Here is a 20,148-nt window from a genome sequence, read left to right as displayed (position 1 = left end):
TCGTTTCAGGGAAATCGGCTGATGCATTCCTAAAATCTGTTAGCTCTTCCATTCTTTTGTTTTTCTTAGATGAATATTTTTTTGAATATACTCTTTTTTTCACATGGTATAGTATTAGTACTATAAGAGGAATAAATGCTACGAAGCATAGCGTCCAAAGGGGTTCAAATCTGGCATCATAATCGTTCTTTTTCTCGAATAGCATGACCTCCGAGGAAATAGCTGTAATCTCATTGCTATTAATCCCCTGGCCTGTAACGAATTAGGACGAAAATGTTTAAATATTGGACGTGCTTGCAGAGGAAATGAACGAGATCATATGATGAATTATATATTCCATTTTCCTCATTTCATACTTGTTACAAATTTGAAACAATCCATTGTATTATTTAAACACATCCTTGAATTTATTATTACTTTTCCCCCTGTAGAATATATCCAATACTCAATAAATAATCATAATCTTCATAATAACATCACAATGAAGAACCACTTTAACATGTTAAAACCAAAAACATTGTTTATGTTTTAATAGTTATTAAATAGTTATTAAAACTTTCTAGCGATAAACAAATCATAAATTAACTTCTCTAGAAAAAAAATAAAAGATTCTGTTTTTCCTTTTAAATGTTGAAACCTGTGAAATTTAAGATGAATTGTAATAATCGTAATGTCTCATTTTAGGAAAATATATCATCATGTTTTAGAATATACAAACACTGTAATATACATAATACAATATCAAAATTGCTTACTTGTTTGCTGTATACATCCAGATGTTGGAATGCAATTATCTTCCCTGCAATTGCATGTCATTGTGCAATTGAGACCATATCCAGGATATTTACATTTCAATTCACATCGATGTCCAAAGTAGCCTGAACTACAAGCTATATATATATATATATATATATATATATATATATATATATATATATATATATATATATATATATATATATATATATATATATATATATATATATATATATATATATATATATATATATATATATATATATATATATATATATATATATATATATATATATATATATATATATATATATATATATATATATATATATATATATATATATATATATATATATATATATATATATATATATATATATATATATATATATAATGAATTTAAAAAAATCCTGTTACAAAAAAAAAACAAGTTAAATGAATTCCTTGAAATCCTGAATGATATACCAGTAGTAGACTTGATAAATTAAAAAAAAAAAATGCTTATTTTTTTATTTATGTTCTCTAATCTCTATCGCATTTAATGATTTGGTCGTTTGTTTGTTTTGATTTTATATTTTATTTACCATTATACAGGTAACATCTATGCAACAAAAGGTGTACAATCTTATCATTGAAAGGTACATGTGATTTTGATTGATTGCTTAATTTATCAACATGACATATAGATCAGTATCTTTGAATGAAACAAGAATAAAGTTATAGAGTGTCAGTCAAAAAAGTCATACAATACTCACGCATAGCTGTTTTGCATCCATTAACAAAACTGCAACTATCCATTGGACAGCTACATTCTTTTTGACAACTTCTACCATAGTTAGGATATAAACATTTTCTGGTACAACCCAAACCATGATATCCTGGTGGACATTCTGTGTACAATTAAGTATAACGAATTATTTCTTATTTCATGTTCGTGTGTTTAAGTGTGTGTGTTTTTGATATGGCTATGACAATGAGAAGTATGCGAACAAAATGTCAAAGTACTGTATTTTATTTTTTAAGAATCTTTTTATTTACCTGTACAAGTTTCAGTTTCAATATCCCATTGATATCCAGGGCAGCAGTTTCCTTTAATCGTCCTTTTAAATTTAATGATGAGAATATTATCCTTAGGGTGAAATTTTAATGCTTAAAAATCAGTAACTTAAAGAAAGTTAACAAAGTCTACAGATATGTAAACTTACCAATCGCACATTAATATTCCATTGAACAAAGTTATTAGAAAGAAACATCGATTCTTCATGATCAAATGGATGAATTAAATCAACTAGTAAAAAAAGTTTAACTTTAATATAACTAGAAATACAATTTCTTCCCTATATGTATTTCCCGAGGAAATAATTTCCTGTGTAACTGGAATATTTTAATAAATTCTTGTACGATGATATGTTTTAGAACTTTGTCAATAAGCACTATTTCAAAATCCTAATGGAAAACATGCTAATCTGTCAACTTCCTCAATTAGTAATTATAATTAATCCAGACTTTAACTTTATGAAAATATATCAAAAATAGTAATCATTATTTAATCAATCTGGGGAATCACCTCTAATAATAAAAACCTAAGAAAAATAAATGACGAATATTTATTTTTCTTAAAAGAGGACATGAACTTTGATAATTTTTATCATTATTCCTGAAGATTTTACGAATCTAATCCATATATTCTTGTACACTCCCTTGTAAATTTCAAAAAATAGTCAATAACACTATACTCTGTATACAGTGTATTAAAAGACAAAATTTTGATTTTACTGTACAATGTTTTTGTCCATTTTTTATCGGCAAAAAGACAAGCTTTTTATAGATCATTTGGAAAAAAATCGTGCATTTATTGATGCATAGAATTTCTTATATTTTTAATAGAGATTTTCTAGGTTAAAATAAATTACTATGATACGAATCAATGTTTCAACAAAATTAAATTGAGAAATCGGAATTCGGAATATTTTTAAAAGCAATTTTTGTTTTAAGGTAATCTATGGGCTATAACTTTCTCGCACCTAAATGCATTCATAACTTCAGTTAGCAAATAAATAACCCACTCACTAATCCTCTTAATCACAACAGAACACTGAAGATTGTGTACCTGCAGCTTTATCCCTTCTATAGCCAATTCGAGGGAATTGATGATAATGCTGCCATGATGTATACGTATTCGCTTAGCGACAGATGTTAGTTCCGCGTTGTGGTGGCCTTGTGTCAGTTATTACTTATAACATTTGTGTACATGTGTCAGAAACACAGCATTCTACGCCTGGTTTCAAACATGTACATATCAAAATGGTAAGATTTCATCAAAGGTCTAAAATTTATTTTCACAATAGCTCCAAATTATGTGGTTCATAAAGGTAAAACTTTTACACTTTATAAATATATCATTGATCAACAGATAGAAAGTATCACTGCATAATAAAATACTTTTAAAAAATTGAGAAAAATCATTTTTAAGGAAATGACGTATTAATTCCGTACTTTTAGTGAAAGACATCATTACAGAAACAAGATATTTTTATCAATGAAGCTGGACTTTAATAGCCTCTGGAAAGAAGTTTTCCGCCTTTTTTGTCCTATGTTAAGATGTGAATCCGTACGTACAAGTACAAAGCGCAGTTTGTATAGATGTCTTGTCTTTACACATGGCATGCTTCTAATAACAGACTTTCCGAGATCATTCACGTCCTTATACTTCCTTGATGAACAAATACTGTTTTACATTGAAGGTTTTCAATACAAGTACAGAATAAAGCAGGTGCATTTAAAAAAAAATACACATTTTTTAAAACATTATTCTTTCTCAAAAAAATTTTTTTTTTAAATATTTGTTTTAGCGAAACTTTCTATCTGTTAATGAATGATATATTTATAAACTGTCAAAGTTATATTTTTATAAACCACATTGTTTCAAAGCTTTTGTAACAAAACATTTTTGGACATGTTGACCTTTGTTGACACCTTCAAATAAACGAAGGATTCTTGGTTTTGTGCAGTTAACAAATAATTTGACCACTTGGTGCAAGTTAAATGGAACAGACTAATCTGGACATGGTGATCATATTCGTTTTTTTTTTTTTTGTAGAAGAAACGCCCCGCCCTATTTTTGATCTGTTATGGGAATAGATATTTTTTTTTAACGTTTATGATTTACATGTAGAATGACCTTTTCGATATATTTGAATTATATATGCTTGTCGGCTAATGCCTTGTCTTTTGCATTTCAGACTTAAAAGTTCTCGATTTGGCACTTATTTCGGATGTCCCAAAACCAGACATTGTCATTATAATCATATAGTGGGGGTATTGTATCATTAATGAGCTTATTGCTCCCAGAACCTCTAGCGTGTACTTTTAACTTTGATGTGATACGTTAAAAATGTATTCTAAAAGACCAAAAAGAAAAATCAAAAATTGTAAGGGGGTGATTTAACAAGGCCGGGTCTAATCCGATAGCGCAAGACTTTGCGCAGTTTTTTGATTTCATGCAGTCATTTGTGCGACAGTACACATTTGCAAAATATTTTGATTTTGATACAAAATTAACATTGTATGTAACTCCTACTGGTCTGTAAGCAACTCACTGACACTGACAAATGACGCATGACTCGCTTGTATGTTCAAGACGTCCATGGATATTACACTAAAAACTGATGACAGAACTCTGTCAGAATGGTTTATTTACTCTCTATATATATCAAAGCAGTCCAAAGAATATTTTTACATACTCTTCATTATGGGAAGGTAATTCGAGAGTTTTACCGCACTTCTGATATCTGTTACACCGTGACGGGATATCATTTTGATATCCTTTCACACTGTGACAGGATATCAATTTTATTCAATGGATAAATTACAGTATTTCACTGTTGAAAATGCAATAAATCTATCTATCTAACATTTGTATATGTGCTGCTTTGATTCACTAGGTATTTCTAGCCAATTTTCCTTATTCGGATCTATTTATAATTTATACATGTAGGTCTTTTTCATGTAAGAGATGAAAAGGTCGGCAATAAAAGATTGTTTTTGTAGAAACAGTAAAAATGTTCAAGATACAGTAAAAATATGCCTTCTTTCATTTTTTAAATATGATTTGCATGTAAAAGTGTCCCTTTGTATCATCTTGTTTAACATTTTTGCTTTCCTTTCTTTATTGATATATCTTTTCTTCCTGGACAAGGGTTTTGAAAGGTTTCATGGTTCTTTATTTGTCCTTTCAAAGCTGCCTAGCGTTCTGTAAACATACTCTGCTAGGTTCAGGGAATTGGGAAAATTTAGCCGTCTTTCTAATAACTCCACATGTAATAGGCATTGAAAAAAATGTAAAATTATGTACACTGAATTTACCAACAGTATCAACCAGCTCCAAACTCTTTTCAAAGTAGTATGTATACGTGTTTTATCTTATAAGCAAAGTAGTTTTTAAAAACTACGATAATAGATTGATCTACACCTCAAACTACGATAATAATTTGATTCACGTCTCAAATTTAATTAAAGAAACGTTGTGTTTTAGTTAGTACAAAGAGATCAAGCTGATTATCATCATACATTCATTTAAATTATTATGAAAAAAAAATGACAAGGCAAATTAATTTAAATTAAAAATATTAAATAAAAACTGAAAGTATTTGATCAGTATAAAGAACATAGATTTATTTATTAAAGATTCATTTGAATTGTTTTAATATGACGTCTTGATAGTTCCTCTGCATACGCTTACGTTAACATGGGAGTCTTAAACGTTGCTGCATATTTGAAATATCCTGAATTCAGTAAGAAATAAATTAAAAAGGTTTAACATTTGAAGCAAATTTGTTCTTTAGAACTGGGAATTGACATTGTGGATCCCATTTCTGAAAAAGAAAATATTTACAGACACAGTCAGTGGAATACAAATATCACTAGGAGGTATAATTTAAAGCGGTGTTTTAGAGACTAATTTAGAATTAAATAATCTCTTGAATTTCATATTAATGAAACGTTAAATTAAATTAAATTAAAGGATAAGTTGAAATCAAAGATAGCCAGCTTAATTTTTTTGCGAGTTAATTTACATTGGAATTTCTTAGTTATGTTTTTAAAAGAACAGTTAGCAAAAGAACACTCGTACTATTGTATAAAAATTTAATTGTCTTACTTCCTTTAGTTCTTTCCAAACCTATTAGTGTTCATTCCATGCTTTTCACCATATGGACATATCGTTATGATCTTTCTTTATGTATTACTGAATCAGTCAATATGTCTCGTTCAAAAGGTCTAGAGGTGACAAAACCATTTTGTGGAAAATGTCACAGGTAAACCCTTGGAAGAGTCATTGTGAATTAAAACTGAACACGATTCGAAACAAGAGGCCCCTTGGCCTTATAGGTCACCAGAGCATTATTCAACAACTTTCCAGTGATTGAATTTGATCAATGTTTTAAGCCAGATGCTATAGCATTTACAATTTGGTCATCATAACTATACACTTAGCAGTTCCTTAGTTTGGTTACTTAATACCCATAGGCAGGGCAGGGGAACAAAAAATGCATTTTAACAAATCAGTAATATTCAGCAATTATGAGTAGTGCCGATACCACACATGAACCCTTGACTCTTAGGCCTAGATCCACACATTGTACAATTTTTTGAAAGGCATTCATGCTTTTAAAAAATATTTGATTAATACCAAAGAGCACATTTCAAACAATTCATTCATTTTCATTATATAAGTACAGTTTTAATGTTTTTTTCACTATACATGTATAATCAATATACCCCCCTCCAACACCAGAACCCCTGACCCTCGGGCCATAATATTCACAATTTTGGTAGAGGCACTTTTGCTTATCATAACTATCTACTTAATTAGTTTATATAAAATCTAAGAACAGAGAAGAAGATTTTCAAAGAATTCATGTACATTTGTATTTTCACTATATAATCAATAGAGCCCCGCCCTAACACCAGAACCCCTGACCCTGGGGCCATAAAATTCACAATTTGGTAGAGGCACTTTTGCTTATCATAACTATGTCCTTAGTCAGTTTATTTAATACCCAAGAGCAAAGAAGAAGATTTTCAAAGAATTCATGTATTTTCTCTAATATATAATCAATAGAGCCCCGCCCTAACACAAGAACCCCTGACCCTGGGGCCATAAAATTTATAAGTTTGTTAGAGGCACTCTTGCTCATCATAACTATGTACTTAGTTAGCTTATATAATACCCAGGAGCAAAGATGAAGATTTTCAAAGAATTCATGTACTTTCTCTATATAATCAATATAGCCCCACCCTAACACCATAACCCCTGACCCTGGGGCCATAAAATTCACAATTTTGGTAAAGGCACTCTTGCTCATCATAACTATGTACTTAATTAGTTTATTTAATAACCAGGAGCAGAGAAGAAGATTTTCAAAGAAATAATGCATTTTCACTATATACTTATTTAGCCCCACCCTAGCACAAGTGCCCCTGCTCCTAGGGCCATGAATTTCACAATTTTGGTAAAGGACTCAATGCTGATTACAATCATGCAAACAGTTTGACCGCTTGATGGCCAGGAGTACAGAAGAAGATTTTTAAAGATTGCATTAATTTTAGTGGTTTTGGCCCCAACCCCCAGGCCCCAGGGGGGCAGGGATCATGAAATTCACAATTTTTCTTCCCCTTTACCCATAGATGCTTTGTGCCAAATTTGGTTGAAATTGGTTCAGTGGTTGCAGAGAAGAAGCTGAAAATGTTCAAATGTTAACACACGACGCACGACGAACGACGACGGACGAAAACAGATGGCAATAGGTCACCTGACCTAAAAAGAGTGTATCAGTTATATTGCATTGCTTACTCGAAAAATTTGAGGGATCTGTATAAAACCGCAAACTTAGTCGCTACATGTATGCAGGATTTTGTCCCTAATTTCAGTTCAAGAAAAGTAACATATTCATTATTTGGAGCGTAAAACTAGTTATCTTCCTTACTTCCAAGATTATCCCCATAGGTGGACCTGTTCAGTGATGCCAGGGACAAAGATGAAACAAGTCATAATACATGTTTCTTTTCAAAGATTTACATTTATAACTACAATAAAACAAAAATTTTGTAAACTCGTCATGCAAATGTTTATACTCATTTAGTTATAAATGCATATGTATTTAAACACGTCTTTGATCATAACAATTAACGATTTCCAATGTTTATATATATATTTACTCTATACATTTCTCAAAAAAAAAATAAATAAATAAAAACACAAAAAATAATGGACAATCACTTAGTCAATGATCATACCTATATCTTCTAGAAATATAGACTGCTTTAGTCAGATTCAATTTTTGTTTTTCCTTGTTGATATAAAAATAAAATACATGAAGATTTTATTCTGGCTCTAATTGGCTCTAATTAATCTAATTGGAAGTAAAATCAATTAAAATATATAATTTAAAAATTAGCTGCAGTCTTCTTAGCCCTTTAACACTCAAAAAATATAATTTCCTAATTGAATATCAATGAAATTATAATGTGACTCTAATAAATTAACATATATATGAAATATTTAATAAATTTAAATTGATATATCAATTTTAAAGTACATATGCGAATAAAATAAGTCTATAAATCATTAATGTACAATTTTTATAAATTAATTGACTTACATGTAAGGAGAGATTATTCTTATAATCAATGTATTTTGAAATTAAAGATTCAAGAGGACAACATCACTTGGTAATAGTATCACCTACTGTATAGGGGATTAATTTCACGGGTTGTAATTTTCGCGTTATTCTCTCATCTGACACGATCGCGGTTTCTTGAATTCGCGGAATTGGTATGTTATAAAAGTTACCTCCCTTGTCTATATAGCTTCATGTTAACGAAATTCATCAGCGTCATGTCTTTATTTCAACGGGGTAGGTAAATATAAAATTGTTGGATTTATTAAATAATTAATTAAACAAGGACAGGTATTGAAAGTCCTTCATTCTAAACGTCAAATGACTTTCCTATATGCTATTATGTTGAGTGCATGTGCACCCAAGATCTTCAATACAACGCGGCGAAAAACCACTGGACGGAAACAAATGTGTTTATGTAGTTCGACGAAATAATATACTTCCACATCCTCAGTAAGTTTGATATTTATTTGAACGATTTCTTATTAAAACCAAAATCTAGATAAAACCAAATATGCATGATTATGCAGGTAACAAATACACGTGGTAACAAATAAGTTACGCACGGGTTATCAAAACCCATGGCTCACGTTTTTTGATTGATGAAACATGTAGAGTTGGCTATCAAAACAGCTTTGGAACAAAAGCAAGTTATTATCTGCCGATTTTAATTAAAGTCAAGCGTGATAATTATAATAATTGAATGATAACTACTTGTAATCACTGAAATGACCATGCATTGACGGTACATGTGTATAATCCTATCGTACTCTATTCCTTAATTTAAAATAAAACATGGAGATTATTTAAAAAATTTATTCACTGTTTCTTGAATTCACGGATTTATTAACACCGTGAATATAGCGAATATTAACACCGCGAGTTATTTTCCCCCTATACAGTATATTGAGTTTAAACATGTTTATATTACAGGAGCAAGGTTGGTCAAAGTCATTTTCTTTTTCCATAGAATTAATACTTACACATACAGCGTAACACTCTTGGCAATCAGGTTGTGTTTACTTATATTTCAAAATATTGTTTTTCTTTTTGCATTAGATCACAATATAGAATAAGGCGTATCAGATGATAATCAATAACGTAGTAATTTGACTAATCCAAAATTCTTCAGTCTTTTCTAATTTTTGTCAAAAAAAGTTTAAATGTACTTTGTATATTTACTTTTTTCTTCTTTTATTCATCAAGGGAAGGGCTTAAAACAAAAAAATGAAACAAACACACACAAAAAAATTTATAACCGTTTATAAACAGAGAAAATACCCTTTTTTAAGATTTTCTTTTGCTCAAATACATTCTTAGATTTGAAGCTTTTAAAGCTATGTGTGAAGAAAATCATTCTTATTTGAAACATTTTAAAACTTTAATCCATACTTATTAATTGCAGTCTTTCAAAAATGTCTTTTAATCTTCAATTGATTATGAAATTTTAATAGAATTGTTGTTCTGTAGAAATTTTAAGAAGCAGAAAATTCGATATTTCCATATGCATGATATGCTACATTTCCGCCAAAAATTAAGTCTTGCTTGCTTGATTTCAAAGTAGGTTTACAATTTCTCTTCAAAGATGTAAAGTTATTTACCCGCATTTCCACACTATAGTTAAAATACTAAAATACTGCGCGACTAGGATGAAGCTGTTCGAAAAATATTACAGTGTGCATGTACCAGTAATAGCACTTCTCTTACCTATCTACCGGTATAACTATCCATATCAGCAAACTTAAGGAGACATGATGGGGGAGTATTGAGAAGTCACAACTTGAGCAGACATGATGGTTATCTAGAATCTCAAACTTGAGTACCTAAAGCTGACAACTTGAGCGGATATGATAGAGAATTATCTACTACTGCAAACTTGAGTAGATTTGATTGGGGGTATCTAGAATTGCAAACTTGAGCAAACATGATGGGGGATTATCTTAAATTGCAAACTTGAGCAGTTATGATGGGGGTTATCCAGAATTGCAAACTTGAACAGACATGATGTCGGATAATCTAGAACTGCAATTTTGAGCACACATAATGGGATATTATTTTTAGCAGTCATTATGGGAGATTTCTAGAACTGCAATTTTGAGCAAACATTATGGGAGATTATCTAGAATTGCAATTTTAAGCAGACTTGATGGGCCAGTAATTAGAATTGAAAATTTGAGCAGATATGTTGGGAGAGTATCATAATTTGAACATGTATATCCCTTTCTAAATGGTAATTTATTGGTTGATGTTGAAATCAGGTGTCTTTGCAATGGTCTTGTTATACTTAATTGTACATATTACTCAATACAGGGACCGGTCACGGTAGCCTAGTGGTAGAGCGTTGGCTTCGTGATTGGGAGGCCCGGGTTCGATTCTCGTTCGGGGCGCCGCGTCATACCTAAGACGTAAACAAAGGTAGCGACTGTTCCTTCGCCAAGCGCTCGGCACTAGAAGTGAAAGTCACGGGTCTTTCGGATATGACCTTAAAACGTAGGTCCCGTGTCACGGTAGGCGCTGGCACGATAAAGAACCCTCACTGCTCAATGGCCCTGAGTGCCGAGTATAGGTCTAAATTTGAAGCCCTTCACCGGCATACGGTGACGTCTCCATATGAGTGAAAAATTCTCAAGAGGGACGTTAAACAATATACAATCAATCAATCAATCAATACAGGGAGTAAGAATTGATAGATTGTGTATGTATTAGAATAGGAAAAGTGATAATTAAGTAAAAATGAAGATACATTTATTTTGTGTGAATAAAAAAAAGTTACAATCATCGAATCAAAACATATCTCAAAATAGACAAATAGCATTTCATACATTTGAAGCTTTCAGACAGTCTTGACATAGCTAATGAAAACGTGATTTGATGATAATATTTAGGATATTTCACATTAGTACAACATTTATGCAACTATTTGAACAAGAAAATTCTTCAAATTTAAAGGATGTGCATATCATACATGTACTTGTTTTACACCGACTATTATATAATGACATGAGAACATGTGAATCAAGTAAAAACAAATAATACATATAACTCAAATATTTAGAGTATGAATCATTCATAGTAATAGATTAACAAGGTGTTCCATATTTGAAAATTTAATCATGGAGGTCGCTGTGCGAAAGCGAAATGTGATCAAGAGCACCAAAGCCTATTAAGATTATTCAAAGTTCATTTAAATCAATGATTGATCTCACAAAACTTAGCAACTTCAAAGCAAAAAATCAGAGTAACTCTCCAAAATAAAAAAAAAAAATCGTAAAAGGAATATGTCCACTTTTTACGTTTGGAGAATCGTCATACCTGCAGACCCCTATATAAAGGGAATTACTTTTTCTCTTCAGTGAAATCATTCGACACTAGTGTCGAAAGACGTATGCCATACAGCACTTGATATTGACAATAATAAAGTAGTACTTCGTCTTATGCAGGATAGTAAGATATCAAAGAAACTGATGACTATAGTTAATACTTGTTAGTGTAGTATTCAAACACAGATACACATAACTGCAATAAAATGTAAACAAAGGTTATGCAAGATAACCAGCACGAACACGGGTCGCCATTCCAAGACGATACCCATGACAATAAAGCAGTCAGGTGTGGCGAATCTATAGAGTAGACCCTAGGGTTGATGTATCGTAAATAATGAGATCGAAAATAGCGTATGCATATTTACGAGTCGTGATCAGCATTAAGGCCGATATTCAGAGATTTGCAGATCAACAACCCTTTTTGTTTACCACAGTCTGCATTCTCTTGATGTGCTTGCCTGTCGTAAAAAATATTTAACTACTCTGGGGCACGTTTAACAAAGGAACTTATAAATAAGACCAATTTTTTTAGTTGAATAAAGGCTCAAGCATGATCAAAAATTACGTTTCAAATTGATAATGTAAAATTATCCCCCTACATTTCATTTAACAATGTCACATCATTTTCTGTTTAATGCAGTTTAGAATTTTAAAAGCAAAATTCAAATTTGATCGTAGTCAAAAGTTCTTTTGTAAAACATGCCCAATGTCATTAAAGGGGCTGGGTAGTTGTTAACATTTTAATACAATATTGTTCTACTTTTGAAGAAAAGCTCCATATAAAGATATACAAAAATATTCAAAATTTAAATCTTAAATGTTTGATTTTTTTGCTAAATGATAGTTGTGACAGCTTAAGATATCATACCTACAAAAATAATATACATCTGATGGCTAATTAGTTGATAACCAACCCCACCCCCACCGCCATGATTAAACTCTTTGTGGAAAATCCTGGTCTAAGATTAGAAAATTTGGTATTTTGAATACAAATAACATATAAAAGTAACAAAAAACAACTATAAAAGAAACAAAACAAGCTACTATATAAAAATCCATACGTAAAAATGTACACAGATTATGCATTACATGTAGCTGAATCTCCTTTTCATCTCGCTGTCGATATTGAAAAATTATAGAAACTACAGTACACGTCACATCATGATGCGTAACCATCAAGTTGTTTCTGCAATATCAATAAACATTTACATTACATCTTTAATTGAACTATAAAAATATTTCGATCCTTTTCTATTTCTAAATATACCACCCACATAAATTAAAAGGCAGATATTTTATACATCGTCGAAGGTTGGCATTGAGAGAAAAAGTTCTATCAGTCTGTATATTTAAATTTGTCAATATTTATACAAGCTCATCTTAGATTAGACATAAGAGAACTTGCAGATGAGAAAATTGAAAGTAAGAATTGTGATCGCATTCAAGAAGGCGTGATGTTTAAGAAATAAGTCCGCGTTTTCGTGAATATTGCAGAATAACCTCCGAGGTCGTAAAATCTTGTTTGAAAGATTAAAGCCGAGGCGTTAGCAAAGCTTTTATATTTCAAACAACATTTCGAGACCGAGGAGGTTATTGTGCATCATTCACGACAACATGGACTTTATTTCTATTCTACTACACGTACTAGCAGCTCTTAAATACGACTGATCGTTACACTAAAGAGAAACGAGTAAGGTCACCATGCTGCGATAACGCTGTTCCATTTATTTAGCACCAGAGTGTAAATTTGTTGCAGGGGATTTGAGCTTTCGCGGTGTTAAAATTAGCCTTTTATAAATAATAAATCGTTTGTAGCTTATATAGATTAATTACAAAATCAGTTTCTTTTTTTACCACATTATCATTAAGATCACGGAGTTTAAATATGGCGTAGGGAGGTTTGTGAAACAGCCTCGCTTGGCTTTAGAAATCTACATTCATCCGCTACTCTCTGCAATATACAAATGTAGTAGTCTGCAGAATTTAAATTGCAAAAGATGACACACCAATTTGGTCAAAATAAATATTACATTCTAAGGATTTACATTTTAACTGCACAGGTCTGATGAGTGTTTCTGATGTGATAATTTTTTTATGACGTTTGTGATTTATTGGAGAATAATGTTCGCGGCATTTCTTTGATCACTGCAATAATCGTAGTAGAATCTGTGACACAGTACGATTACAGTGTCTCCTTTACAGAAGGATGAAAGATAAAGGATTGGTAGAGCATTTGTTAAATCTGCCATTGTATCTATTTTTATGAAGTTTAGGAGTCCTTATAGACAGGGTTGTAGGTAAGAGTATTTGGGGATAACACCGGTATATCATCATCATCATCTCTCTCTTTTTCTCTGAAGTATTTGAAAACGGTAAATATATACCAAAAACAGTAATTGATCTGATGAATCATATTTTGGATTATTTTATAGACCGGTCTTTTGCATGAACTCTTGTGGATCGAAATGCTGTGTCGCAGTAGGTGCTGACATAAAAAAGACCACTAACAGCTTAAGGGCCCCTACGAGCCGATCATTTTTTTTTTAAATTTCAGCCCCCATGGGAAGTCGTGGTGTTTTAAAGTGAGTAAAAAACTCTCCAAAGAGTGTTATTTAAACAAACATGCAAATACTTTATCTATCTGATCAAGACAACAGGCTAAAGGGGTGTGTGGCCGCTAAAGAGGGTAAGCTTACTTCTTTTTAAACACCTGATTCTCCTATGAAGTTTCCAGAGGTCGGTGTTGTATGTTTGGTGATTCGTAGACTTTATAGGTTTTATAGATCGATCTCCGTTCGGTATCTTTCATTTTTTCCATTCAAATTTAATTCATCAATATTTGTAAGTCAATTAATATGAGGGATAATTAAAAAAAAAAGGCTGACACGATTATATTTCCGGACTATCTTTTCAAAGTCTGAGTTTGCAGCGATAATTTAATATATATTTTGGAATAATTACGTATTTTGAAGCGTAGAGACATAATTAAAGTATCAAAAGTTTTCACAGAAATTGTGTCCTTATTTAAATCAATACGAAAAAAAAAAAATATGTGAACTTGCTATTGTTTTTTATCTTCTTAAAAACCTTCAGTTGGCTTTTTTTTCTTTTCTTTGAGAAAAATAGTCTTTACGTTTCTGTAGATATTTTTTTTATATGGTGTTTTTTTCCTATTTATTTTGGCTGTTTCACAAAGTCAGTGAAATGCAAGGAGATCGGAGCCTCGCAATGGGAGATTACGAATTATAATAAAAATTATGGATTTTTAAGCGTCATGATTTTCAAATCTAATTAGTAAATACTGATGGAGAAATGAAAACAAAACCTTTAAAAATTTCTTTACAATGCTTTCACCATTTTCTCCCGCATGGTTTTCGATTTAAACACAACAAATTCAGTCAAAAATTGCATGCATAAAATAAAAAAAAAACAATTAAAGCAAATTGCAAAGGTTTACGCACAGCTAAATCTTCCAAAACCCTGTAAGAAAAGCAAAAATATTCCATAATTGCAATTGACAATATAAAATATGTTTCATATCCAGTTATTAAAGCACCACTTCACTCTGTTTGTAAAACATTTTTTTTTTTGTTTCAAGTTTTTTTTCTGCAAGTAAGATCCTCTCAAAATTTGTAAAAAAGAAAAAAAAAGAAAAAGGAGAGGGGGTGGGTTGATACAGTTTCTAATGTATTGGCAGACAAGGATGCACTGATGTCTAGAATTTAGTTTTCTAATTAACTGTCGTCGTTCGGTCATTCGAATTCTCAAGTTGTTTTCTGTCTGACTATTATGATTTTCACTACAACTAACGCCGATAATCACATATACGTGTAAAGGAAGGCCATGGAGACAACGAACAGTATTCACGCAGCACAGTTAAGGTTACAAAAAGGAGGCGGAGCCTAATTTGTACGGGAAAACTTGACTATGACATCATACACAATATACGTCATACAACATTTCTTTAAAATACCACAAAATGAGTTTAACTGCTAATTTAACCAGTAAGAAATCATCAAACTACATAAAAACTTACTACAGCGTGTTGTTCTGTCGTTAGTTAAATCCCATATAACAAGTTATAAACTAGTTACTGATCGCAATACACTTGTCAATATGACGTCATTTCTTACAACGTGACGTAATTTGTATGCAGTGAGAGACAGATCAAGTAATATTTTCTCAACAAAATATGCATTCTCTAATTAAATAAAATATTATTTACAGATATTCTATGGGGCAATAACTTGAATTTAATGTCTTCTTCACTATTTTATTAATATATTTTCTGTACATTACGTACTTAATTGACACTGCCGTATATTTGTATGCAAGTACATCGGAGGGTCATGTGGGGGTCTTAATAAATCGATCTAGTGCAAGGGCATACACACTATGGATCAAAGTAAGCTTTTACATTTCAACTATAGAACTATTAAGGTACCTGAAAAGTGCTGTGATCCTGATGAAATCTTAAAAACAATTTAATTATATCAATATTTCAAGCCGCTAACCAGCAAAAAATATAGCATTCGGTCATACAAGTATAATTTTAACAATGAAATTGCAGAATTTAGACAGGATTGCAGCACTTTTTAAAAACTATAATGCGTGTTGAAAATATTTATATACTAAACTTGGAAATTTAACTTGACTATGCCCTTGCACTAGTGACTTTTATATGTAACATCAATACTTCAAGTCAATGTGGTAAAATCGCGTGACTGCCGCATCACGTGACTAGTCTAAATATAAAATATAATCGTCCTCGATATGTAGTTATTAATCATAATTACAATTATCTGATATAAATAATGTACTTAAAATAATCGCCATCCCGATTACGAATACATTTTTAAATACAAAATTTAGTTGATATTTACATTGCGCACCTTAACTGTGCAGCGCAGTATCAAAGTCCATAAAACAATACAAAATAGGAGCAGAACAAATACGGACATCCGAGACATTAGAGGTGGTATCAGGTGCAATGAATAAAAAACCCAGTTGACATATGTAAGTAAGAATATCATATAAAATCTAAAGACTAATATAAGTAATGATCAAAACTGCTTATGAAATTGCGAATCTTTCGTCATTTAACATTAAAACCAACTTTTTTAAGATGTGCTTAAAATACATAAAAGCAAGACAATAAAAGATAGCTACAAAAATTTCCGTTTCAATGTATATCATAGTTTAAGTCTAGCTGATCTTACACTCAGCAGTCTCGTTTTAAGTCATCATTTTGTAAGTTCTATCGTCGATGACCTTGTCAGCAATTCAGCAACAGCAAATACAATTTATCATTGAGTCAAATGCTGATTGACGTTTATCATACTACATGTAATTGTTAGTGTTTTAATAGTGAATTGATGACGGATTTTTCAGTTATTCCATGGCACCTGATCCCGCCCCTGATGTTTTGGACGCCTGCGTTTGCTTTGCTCCTATTTTGCATTGTTTTTGGACTTTTGAAGGCCAAGAACAATATAAATACTTTATAATGGCCGGATCTAAATGTAATCTAAATATAATAAATGTCTTAAAAACCCTTTTACAGAGACATACAAAACCAATTTAAAAAGCCAAAGAGTAATGCAAAAAACATGAAACATGGAAAGCTCTGCCACTTTACTATAGCTACATATATAGTTTGTTCAAAAAATTCCTCGGAGAATTCCTGCAAATAACAATATACTACTATAAGAAAAAAAAGGTAAGTACTGTAAGCAGGTTTCACAAAAAAAAAACATATTTTTATTATACAATCATTTTTTTATATCGACGACACCACCATTTTGTGAACTCATTTATTGCCATCACTATATTATTATTGCTGAAATATATAATGTACCTGTCTTCTTCAGTGTTTGTTAAATCCACATCTTTTTGGAGTAAAGCTTTAGCAGCTTCTTCATCATCTACAATAAAAAAAAAAGCTTATCTTGGTCACATTGCTTATCTGAATCGTCGTAGTCAAAATGTTTTCTTCAGATACTTCTGCTTTTCAGAAATGTTTTGAAGCTTCCCCCTTTTCATATTACAATGTTAAAAAAAATTAACATCTAGTATGCCCCCCTCCCTGTCGCCCCGGGGAAATGAAATAAACACACTTTCGATTATTATAACATATTAATATTGCTGATGAAGGCTCTGTCGTTAATTTATTCATTTTCAATCCATAATTTAGATAACACTGCCACTAGGGGTTATGATTTGTATAAATGTCACTAATTATTACTAGTATTGTATTTGAAGTCATATACAGAGTTTTTGCAAGTAATTTAAAAATTACCTGCATTCACTGCAGCTTTATTGCAATTCCTAAAAAGTAAATATCAAATAATTACAATAAATTTTGTTTGTACGTTGCGCAAAAAAGGACATATTTAAACATTTACAAAAATAAAGCGATGATCGTTCGAGTGATTTTTGAAAAATGCACAATTATGATGCACTTCAAATAGTATAACCCTGAAAGAGTTATACAGGCTTTAAATAATTTGTGAAGATTGTAAAACAAAATAAACATTAACAATCTTTTATTTTGAATAAACCAAGGATGTTTTCTAAAATAGTATTCCTAAATTAATAGGTAAATTTGAAAAGTTAAGAGCATGTCGCGTGAGGTGAGACAATTCATGAGGTGGCACAGGGTGACAACTTTCGTTACTTATCAAATGTCAATGTAAAAGCCAAGCGTAAGTGAGCTATGAGACAGAAAGTTGTTCAAAAATTTAATTCATCTATCAGCAACATTAAATAATAGCTTACCTCACGTCTGCTTTTGGCTTGATTTTTGGTGTACCCGCTTTTGAGAACAAAATAATTTTATTTTACATTATTATTAGTTTCAAATTGTGAATAACCATAGAAATATGCAATTTTTAAATTAGTTTTGGTTTAAATTTATTATCTTTAGAAACATTTATCATAAAGAATGTTGAAGATCATTAATTGAAGTCGTATATTTCATGACTAAATACTTACATCCACTAGCCGTTATATTTGAACCACTCATACTGAAATAAAAAAAAAGGTTTGCTGGAACAGATATTTTCATGCATACTCATGAAGAAGATTGTCATACCTATTACCCTATCTTTAAGAATCCTTTGTAAAACCCATTAATAGTTTAAATATTTATTCTTGCGGGCGTAAATTCGGATGACCTCGACAGTATGTATATACACACTCCACAAAAGTCACGTTCGTTTATAAAACTGAAGTATAAAAGTAAAGTAAAGTAAAGTATCAGTGAAATAAGGCTATTTTCTTACTTTTTAAATATCTCCATTGCACTGGTAACCTTCTTTTCTGAATTCAGTTGTTTCTTCTCTCGTTCAGCATTATATTTCTGGGTTTCAGCGGCTTTAATTTCCGTGTCTGAAAATTTATGTGAAATCATTGGACATGAAGTCCAACATATATTTTAATAAGTGCTGTAGCAAAATACATGCCTGATTTTGAAAGAAAAAAAATATAATTATATGACATTCTTATATTCATATATTAGAATCTAAGTTCCAATTCAAAAATATATTTTAGAAAAATCGAAATCAGAGACTAGTGAGAGGCGTCTTGCCCGGGTTTCTGAAAAAAAAAAAATCCACAGGGAAGGATCTGATTTACGCTCGGCAAAAACTAGTGCTACAACATAACCTGTTCATTTATTGCTGTAAAAAAATTCCAGCATTCCATGACAACGACCAACACAGAGTTACTTGTTAAACCTTGTCTTGCATCAACAGCCCTACCAACAACTCTGAAAACAGAGCAACTGGGATAAGTTAGTAAAAAGGTGGTTGTTATAATCAAAGACTCGTAGAGAAACACATTTGCTTTGTTGACCTTTCGACCTCTCAAGATGTTTGCCCCGTTTCATGGTACTCCAAACGAATTGTCTCAAACTAAGGGCAAACAACTCGCTAAATCGTATTCGACCCACTTCCCAATCTTTATCGTTATTATCATATCAAAAACCGTGTGTTATGGCGAATTTATTATAACAATTGATTTTAATTAATGTAAAAAAGTCCAATATAAATAATAGCTAATAATAAAACGAATAGTAACTTTAGTACACCTATTACGTTTCACGTTTGAGAGAAGAACGAACGACAACTCTGTATGTCTAAAACATAAACAAATCGGGTTCAACATTTGATTAGCACGGGGTCCTGAAGCTATCTTTAGAAATACTACGAGTGAGAAAATAGTTCAAGTAGGTAATTAAGTTTAAAGGCCGAGAGTGACCTAGAAAAATTTACACCCCGACAGCAATTAAGCATATAAGGCTTGAGGGGCAGGGCTTAGCATTGTTATCAGAGCAGCAGCAGAACTGATGTCTGTTTCAACACGTGCTCTGTAGCAGACGATATTTGTAG

The 20,148-nt window shown here is 31.3% G+C and overlaps 1 protein-coding gene across 1 annotated transcript; it reads right to left on the bottom strand.

Moving 5' to 3' along the window:
- Positions 1–11,100: 11,100 nt before the first annotated feature.
- Positions 11,101–19,169, bottom strand: LOC134250947 (uncharacterized). The gene is made up of 7 exons (XM_062733308.1): positions 19,042–19,169; positions 18,752–18,783; positions 18,536–18,572; positions 18,057–18,085; positions 17,616–17,682; positions 15,220–15,238; positions 11,101–12,944 (listed from the first exon to the last, which is right to left on the bottom strand). The coding sequence occupies exons 1-7, from the start codon at positions 19,167–19,169 to the stop codon at positions 12,918–12,920; spliced, it is 339 nt and encodes a 112-aa protein (XP_062589292.1). The 3' UTR covers positions 11,101–12,917.
- Between the last annotated feature and the right edge of the window lie 979 nt (positions 19,170–20,148).

Source organism: Saccostrea cucullata, unplaced genomic scaffold (genome assembly GCF_032062105.1).
Source record: "Saccostrea cucullata isolate Sc308-1 unplaced genomic scaffold, CSIRO_AGI_Scuc_v1 ctg1635, whole genome shotgun sequence".
NCBI lineage: Eukaryota > Metazoa > Mollusca > Bivalvia > Ostreida > Ostreidae > Saccostrea > Saccostrea cuccullata.
The sequence above is the reverse complement of the archived record's forward strand: the minus strand, read 5'-3'. Positions and strand labels throughout refer to the sequence as shown.